Here is an 8,538-nt window from a genome sequence, read left to right on the forward strand (position 1 = left end):
ATTCTGGATGCAGTTTAAGAGACAGAACAGGACTGGAGCCTACCATAGATGTCCTCTGAAAGACTCAATCAAGCAGGGAATAGAAGCAGATGATGAGACTCACAATCAAACACTGGACAGAGAGGAGGAGGTCTTATAAAATAGTATGGAATTTGAAGGACCTGGAGGAACAGGATCTCCAGAGAAGACCAAAAGAGCCAGCAAATCTGGGCCCAGGGTGCTTGTAGAGACTGATACACCAACCAAAGCTCATGAATTGAGAGAATCAACTCCCTGCTCAAATGTAGCCAATATGAATGAGATCAAGGTCTGTCTCTGAAAAGGACTATGTAACATACTTGTGGATAAATTTTCAAGGAAAGGCCTCATCTCCAGGCCACAGAGGAAGAGGATGTGTGTAGTCATGAAGATTCTTGATAGTCTGTGCACAGCTGGTTAAAGAGGAGGGGTCTACCTATCTGAAGACTAGGAGGGGCTTAGGGAGGAAAAAAGAGGGATTGTTGGACTTATAGGAGAAGATGGAGGGGTCATGATCAGGATATAAAGTGAATAAATTAAAAAATAGTTGATAAGCCTTTACACTTCTTCATACTCTAGTAAAACATGTTAAATTTTCATTTGTATTATTTGTAGATTCTCAGCATCAATAACATTTTGCATTATGTCAAAGCTGTCCATCTTTTCTAATTGCCCCATGAAATTTAACGATGCTCTAAATGGTTTACTTGTCTGGTAAACCATATTGAAGAACAATAAACACAATAGGGAAAAAAAATTATACAAGGGACTCATCTGGTGTAAAAATAGGAAGGCTAGATACTTACAAGTTAATTGAAAATCTAGAGTCCAAGATCAGTTTCTTCACTAGAAATTTTTCATAGGAAGCACATAATACCAACAATTTATTCATTCTGCAACCATTGTTCATAATAGAAAAGCAGACCTACGTGGTTACACTAATTGCTGAAGAAATTGAACATTTAGAACAAGCAACATGAAAATTTTGGGCTTCTAATGCTTTAGAGTCTGCTACAACATGAAATGTGTTTCATGATTCCATCAGTCAATACATAAATGATTTCAGGTTAATTCCATGAAATAGTTACATTTCAGTGATATGGTAAGGCCATCAGCATGCCTGGCAAAGTGTGGCAAGTGCTGAAATCCAGGGAACAGCAGCTACCATTGCCACCAACAAGTATCTCATCTGCTTTAAGTCTCAAGAAACAATCAATGTATTATTATAAGATGTAAAGATAAGGTATCTACAAAATTATGATCTTCGTTCAAAAGTAGACTTTTGATAAATGCACATGCTGTGCTTGTCAAAATGCCTTATAAACATTTGTGTTCAGACCTGTTGATTACTAGAAAGAACTGTTCCACCTAGTCTAATGGGAGAAACATTTTAAAGGTGCTATGGTTGTTGAAAGAGATTTGGGTTTATTAAAAAATAGTCTAGAATCACTGACTATTGTAGAGATAGAGAGGGTCACTGCTTATATTGTTATTGAATGCATTTTTTTATAACCAGAATATTCAAGAGAGTATTGCAGAAGATAAAAAAGACCTAAGATATTGAACTACGGTTAAGTATTGAAAATGAGTTTTTATCCTCCTGCAGACCTGAAAATGAGTAATCAATGAAGAGAGATGGCCTTGCTGATTTGGAGAATCCTATAGATCATATGGAGGAATTCTATAGATCATAAGGAGGAAATGTTGTGTGACAAATATTGAGACATAACTGTGGTAAATGTAAAGAGGATGTTAATAAATCCTGAGGGAAGAATGTCACTGATCTATAGACACTGATTCAATCTACCCCCCAGCTCTGCTTGGCCTTGGGTGCACTCTGGCAGTATATATAGGAGGAAGAAAGTTGAATGAACTCAGGACTCAGGTGAGCAGCTTTCCTGTGGTGGAGAAGACACTGTGGTGGATCTTCTCAGAGATGCGGGTGACATTGACTCTTCCAGGCTCCGGTAAGTTACCATTCATCCATGTGCCTTTATGTAAGCCTAACTCCTGTACACATGTTCAAAATGTGTTTGGAGTGTATATTTTCTCTGGTGCCATATATTCTGCATCCTTGAAGACCTGATATGTGATCATGTTCCTTCTATAGAAGAGGTAACACAGATCTGAAAGAACTTTCTATATTATATTTGCTAAATTAATTGTGAGCTCAGTGGTTTTCCAAAGGATTTCTCTCCATGTGCTGTAGACACCTGACATTTCTCAGAGTAAATTTACATAGTCTTGATAAACAGGAGAGGAATAAGTTGAGAGTGATCCTGGTATCTTTGGAGCACCAATTCTTTGACATTGTAAACTTGAAAGAAAAAAAAAAGAAGAATGCAAATTAAAAGGGCCAATTTACATTATTGAGAAACTAGGCTTTAGTGAGAACACAAAGATTAAATGAATGGTCCAATTTCTTCAAGCACAGAAATGGGAAATTATAATTAAATTGTGTGTCAAGGTTGAATATCTGCTCACCTAAATCAACATGAATAAACTATCAATTATTCTAAGTCTTATGTGATATATACAAGAAAAATCAATTAGTTACAATAATAATGTATTAAAAAATGAAAGACAACCTTAAATTCTTGAGAACTTCAAATAAGTGCGGATAATGACTTGAAGTCTCTGGCTCATGATTAGTCAAAGCTCCATGTGATCGCAAACTGGAGAAGCTGTTTTGGAACTAATGCAAACTGTGACAAGTCTCTCCCATTTCAAGTTCTATACTAAAGAAATGAAATTGTTTCTCTGTATTTTCTCAGTAATAAAAAAATGAATGACATATTAAGTGATATCACATTCAATCACATGGTGGAATACCCTCAGAGCAGACAGCATTCCAAGATATTTTAACTGTTGTAACTTTTTGTGAATAGATCATCTGAGTTTCTTTCTCCTACAGCAGGGATGTACCTGTTGCTACTGGTGTCAAATGTGCTCCTTTGGGAGAATGTAGCCTCCAACCCAACTACCCTTGTTTCTATTGAAGACCTGTATCACCGTGTGGTTGAACAGTCTCATAACACGTATATCGTGGCTGCAGATATATACCGTGAATTTGTAAGTAATGTCCTTCTAAATATTTATCTAAAAGGGCTTTCAAGTAGCTGAACAGTAATTAAATTAGAACGTATTATATAACCAAGTCCAAAAATTCACTTTCAAAGGTAGTAGAAGGAATCATGTAGCAAAATGTGGAATGGGCAAAATTTGAAATTCTGTAAAAATCTCAAGGATTGAAAGAAGTAAATGATATTTTCAGGGTTTCCATAATAACTAAGAGTAACCACTTCTTTTCAACTTTGTCACTGGAAAGTTTATTTCCTGGTCATGGGTTATGTCTTCACTGGCATTCTTTACCTGTTTATCCAAAGATAACCAATGCAGGGGCATTAAATTTCAGTTAGTTATGTGGACTAAGAAAAAGAAAATTAAAACCATAACAGCGAAAACCCAAACAAAAAAAAAAACCGAACAAAACAAAACAATAAACAAACAAACAAACAAACAATGTCTTATAAGATCATAAATCCTATGAGTTTTCATTTATCAGTTTTAGGAATAAGGGTGTTAGTGCAATGGAAGGGCTAATTTAGACAAAAAATGCATTTCCTCTTCTTCAAGGCTATAACTAACCTGCTCCGAATCTGACAGTGAGGAAACAACAAAGAAAATTTCCACAGAAAGTTATATATAGAGATGATATTTCTCTGTAATTATAGAGAACATATATTCCCATTGTTATTTTTGTTCACTATTCTTTCTTATATTCCTTATTTTTCTCTTCATTGAGGAGCACAACATTTCTAAGCATCCTTTAACTTTCATAAATTCTCTGAAAGTTAGAATTACATAATTTCTGTTTTCATAATAAATACCTAATGCTCATACATTCTTCATATAAAAAAAAATAGAAACAGTAAATAGTTTTGTGAATTCTTGTTTCACTCATTGCTGAATATTTTCTAGTAGTAACATGCCTAGTAGTAAATGAATGGGAGGGTTTGGGGAGACACTATTATGGACTGTAGATATAAAAGAAAGAATAGGTTAGCTGCTCATGTTTCCATCATTTACTGTTGCAAATTTTCGGTAGCCCTTAAATACTAAACAGTAAAGGTTTATCAAATGCAATCATCTTATGTTTGTGTATCTTTCTATTCAGTTCTGAAAGCCCAAATGAATTAAAACTTTTACTTTCCTCCAGGACTTGAACTTTGCCAAGAGGAGTTGGCTAAGAGACAGGATCCCTTCCATGTGCCACACTTCTTCCATCCATACTCCAGAGGACCGAAAGCAAGTCCACGAAACAACAGTAGGTTTTCTCCTGATTGGTTACCAAGCAAGTGATGCTATATATGGGCTAGCTGGTCTGTCTGTGATTACTAGGCCCATAAGAGGTGTGGTAATTTCAGATTCAAGGAATATGCAGCTTGTCAGAGAACAGTCATACAGTTGATAATTTTAGCACTAAGTCAAATGCCTGCCAATTCACATTTGCCCTTGGGTGTAATTGTCCATATAGAAGATGATTTTCCCCAACACCTTCTACTTAGTCTTGGGAACTTTTGATTTCAACTGGGCAGTCAGTGCTGAATATATTCATACAAATATAGAGTAAATACACATCCAGTTGTGTTAGTAGAATAACATTAAACTATCTTCCCCTGGCAGTATTTTACTAAACTGGGCAGTGTGTTATTTCTTCTTAAATTTCTAAAATCTTTAGGACCTACTTCTGGTCCTTCATTATTTTTACAGTCCTCTATGCCTGATCTGCCTTCTCCTATATCTTAAAAGAAATTCAGCATTACCAGAGGCTTCATTATAGACAACATCATGTTGGTCAGGATGACTTTGGTTGTGATGAGGTTATCATGACACTGAAAAATATCTAATGTATATCTACTGTCATGATATCTTCCCTTTGACTACCTGTCATGATCATCCAGTGCTCCTAGCAAAATGTTGGACATCAGCATGGGCCTCTCCATTTCATTAATTAATTTAATAGCTTTTGAATTTCTCATTGGATTTAGCTCTAGTCTTTGTTTTCATAGATTCTTCCAGACATCAGAGTAAACATCTATCTAAAAATTGCATTTGGTACAGCTCTGGCATTAGGCTAACCTTTATGAGGTCAAAATTTCATTCTCATTCCTACGAATGACATAAAATTAAAATTATGCTCTGTAGTAGTTTTTGTTCTGCACACTTCAAGACATACATAGTACCTCTAAAGCCAAAGGGTGGGCTTCTAAATTATGAAAGTCAAGTCTTTTGACACCTAATGAGCCCATTAAAACTTGTTTTCTCATAGACAAGAATAGTAATCAAAAATAAAAGGTTTACTTAGGACAAATGGTAGGATGTGAAGAAAAAAATCATCATTTTGAAAGAATTATTAAGATATAATTCACGTTGCTTTTCAAATTGGAATGGAGGAGGTGAATCGTTACAATTATACAATAATTATACAATGTGAAATTATTAATATTTATTATCAATAATGAAAAGATACTGTAGTTTGCCTTCTTCATGAAAACAAACCAAACACAGGTGTCTGGATATACAGCTTTAAGTCACTTAGTTTAAGACAATGTCCAATGATGTTTTCCTAGACTGTAGATCTTCTGAAAGCAATCCTGAATGTTACATATGCCTGGGAAGAACCGGTGAAACACCTGCTGCCTGCAGTGACTGCTCTTCCAGGAGTTTCTGATAATATGATGAAAAAAGCCGTCGATATGAAGGGCAAAATTCATATTCTTGTGGAGGGAATTGAGACCATACTCAACAGGGTAAGCTGTCTCTACAAATGTCTTGGTTGATCCTATGCATGCAATTGGTCAATGTGAAATAAAATAAGAGTGCTGAGACACCAAAATCCAGAATTATTTAGTGAGAAACCCACAGAACTGTGATCACCATAGAAAATAACTTTGCCTCGTAGGAACTTGGACTGTAGCTTTCCTGGATGAAAACTCTTGACTAATTCAGAATATTTTATGGCAAATATGGTTTTATAAACAAATATTTATAGGCAACCAGTGCTAGGATTGCCTGTACCTTAGTATGTTAGGTGAAATATACTTCTCTTGTGAAAGGATTCAGTAAATCTATAAGATATAGAACAGATTTATCTGAAAAGAAGAAAAGGATCAGGACTTTCTACCAGATCTAATATGGTATGAAGGACATATCAGGGGAAGAAATGAAAATATGTAAACCTCCCCAAGGTGAAAGACACCTTGTAGCCTTTTATTGTCCCTAATTAATTAGTATATACACCCAAATAGCACCTTGCTTATGTAACATCTGTCTACTTGTGAGGATACACCATCTGAAATCAGTGGGATATCAGAAAATATGTATGCCTGCCTACAATTATAAATTTGTGTAGGTAAGGTCTTTAAAATAAATTTCAGAGTTTCTTGCTATTTTTTTTCTAAATTTATAAAACATTTCCAAGGAATATGCTCTGGGAGCTGTCTCATGTGTGTAAGTGCCTTTTAGGTATTTGTGCAGACCTAAGTCCATTTCTAGAACTTGTGCCAAAAGAATGATGTGGTGCTTTCGTTTTGAAACCTTCAGACTAGGGAATCAGAAATAAGGATATCTGCAATTAGTTGCAGAAAAAAGTAAGAGCATTTCTCTCAAAAGTCATAATATAAGTCACTGGTGTATCTTTAACCCAAACTGAATACTGACATCCAAATCATGTCTATTTAAAATTACATAAAAATTCAACTAAGTACACACACACACACATACACACAAAGAGAGAGAGAAACAAAGACACACACACACCCATAACAGAGATGCAGAAAGGAGAAGGAATCTGTATCTGTATTGGACCTGTGGAGATGTCTAATGTGTAAGTGCCTCTCTTGCATGTGTGAGGAACCCAAGTCCAGTATCAAAATTTGTGTGAAAAAAAAAATGATGTGGTTATATCTCTTTCTAAAGCTAGCAGTAGAAAAGCAAACAAGGAGATCTAACATGAGTTTCACTTATGAAGCTATACCAAAAAAAAAAAAAAAATCAAGGGAGAAGTCATTGGAAGGACTTTACCCAAACTTGGCTTCTGACATCAATAATCATGTCATAAATACATACACATATACATACATGTACTTACACAAACTTACAAACCTGCGCTGATACAGAAAGTGTTCAGGAAATCCTGCTGGTAATAACGCCAATGCTATCCGTCTATTTGCTGTTTAGACTGAGACTGAGCCTGGATTTGATGGAAATGACTACCCTGCCTGGACTGGACTGGAAGACTTGAAATCATCTGATGAAGACACTCGCCTTTTCACCATTTATAACCTGTGCCGCTGCCTGAGGAGGGATACACACAAGGTGGACAGTTACCTCAAGGTCTTGAGGTGCAGAGTTGTCTTTAAGAATGAATGCTTCTAGCTCAGCACTTTTAGGTGTACAGATTTTTGTAGGTTTATCCTATTTTATAGATCTAGTATCCACTTATAAGTGAGTATACACCTTGTGTGTCTTTCTGCTTCTGGGATACCTCACTCAGGAAGATCTTTTCTACCCCCACCATTTGCCTGTTAATTTCATGATTTCCTTGCTTTTAATTGTTGAGTAGTATTTCATTGTGTAAATGTACCACAATTTCTGTATTGATTCCTCTGTTGAGGAACTCCTGTGTTGTTTCCAGGTTCTGGCTATTATGAATAAAGCTGCTATGAACATGGTTGAACAAATGTCCTTGTTGTGTACTTGAGCATCTTTTGGATATATGTTTAGGAGTGTATAGGTGGATTTTGAGGAAGCACTATTCTTAACTGTCTGAGATTGATTTCACAGTGTTTGTACAAATTAACATTCCCACCAGCAATGGAGGAGGGTTCCCATTTCCCCTCATCCTCTCCAGTATGTATTGTCACTTGAGTTTTTTATCAGAGCTATTCTGATGGGTGTAAGATGAAAATCAGGATCATTGATTTGTATCTCCCTGATGACTAAGGACATTGAGCATTTCTTTCAGTGTTTCTCTGCCATCTATATTCTTCTACAGAGAATTATCTGTTTACCTCTGTACCCCATTAACCCTGGTAAGATGATCATTCCTCACTCAGAAAGGCAAACAAGACAGACATTGAAAGAAGGAGAAAACAGAAAACAGGACAAGAGCCTATCACAGAGGGCCTCTGAAAAACTCTACTGAGCATTCTATCAGTGCAGATACTAAGACTCATGAACAAACTTTGGGCAGAGTGCAGGGAATCTTAGGAAGATAGTAAGACCTGGAGAGGACAGTAGCTCCACAATGATAGCCACAGAACCACAATATCTGGGAAGGGGAAAATTTTCAGAGACTGATACTGCAACCAAGGACCATTCATGGAGATAACCTAGAACCCCTGTTCAGATATAGCCCATGACAGCTCAGTATCTAAGCAAGGGGAATAGAGACTGTCTCTGACATGAACTTAGTTGCTGGGTCTTTGACTGCCTCCCCCTCATGGGGGAGCAGCC

General features: G+C 36.3%; 1 protein-coding gene across 1 annotated transcript; it reads left to right on the plus strand.

The window, feature by feature from the left end:
* The first annotated feature begins 1,954 nt into the window (after nucleotides 1-1,954).
* On the plus strand, nucleotides 1,955-7,458 carry LOC110542666 (prolactin-3D4-like). The gene is made up of 5 exons (XM_060372619.1): nucleotides 1,955-1,985; nucleotides 2,936-3,090; nucleotides 4,238-4,345; nucleotides 5,652-5,831; nucleotides 7,261-7,458. The coding sequence occupies exons 1-5, from the start codon at nucleotides 1,955-1,957 to the stop codon at nucleotides 7,456-7,458; spliced, it is 672 nt and encodes a 223-aa protein (XP_060228602.1).
* Nucleotides 7,459-8,538: the final 1,080 nt, after the last annotated feature.

Source organism: Meriones unguiculatus, chromosome 19 (assembly GCF_030254825.1).
Source record: "Meriones unguiculatus strain TT.TT164.6M chromosome 19, Bangor_MerUng_6.1, whole genome shotgun sequence".
NCBI lineage: Eukaryota > Metazoa > Chordata > Mammalia > Rodentia > Muridae > Meriones > Meriones unguiculatus.

Coding starts and splice junctions, on each gene's coding strand:
- LOC110542666 (XM_060372619.1), top strand. CDS start 1,955: ATGCGGGTGACATTGACTCTTCCAGGCTCCG. Junction 3,091..4,237: donor CAGATATATACCGTGAATTT/GTAAGTAATGTC, acceptor ACTTTCCTCCAG/GACTTGAACTTTGCCAAGAG. Junction 4,346..5,651: donor AGCAAGTCCACGAAACAACA/GTAGGTTTTCTC, acceptor ATGTTTTCCTAG/ACTGTAGATCTTCTGAAAGC.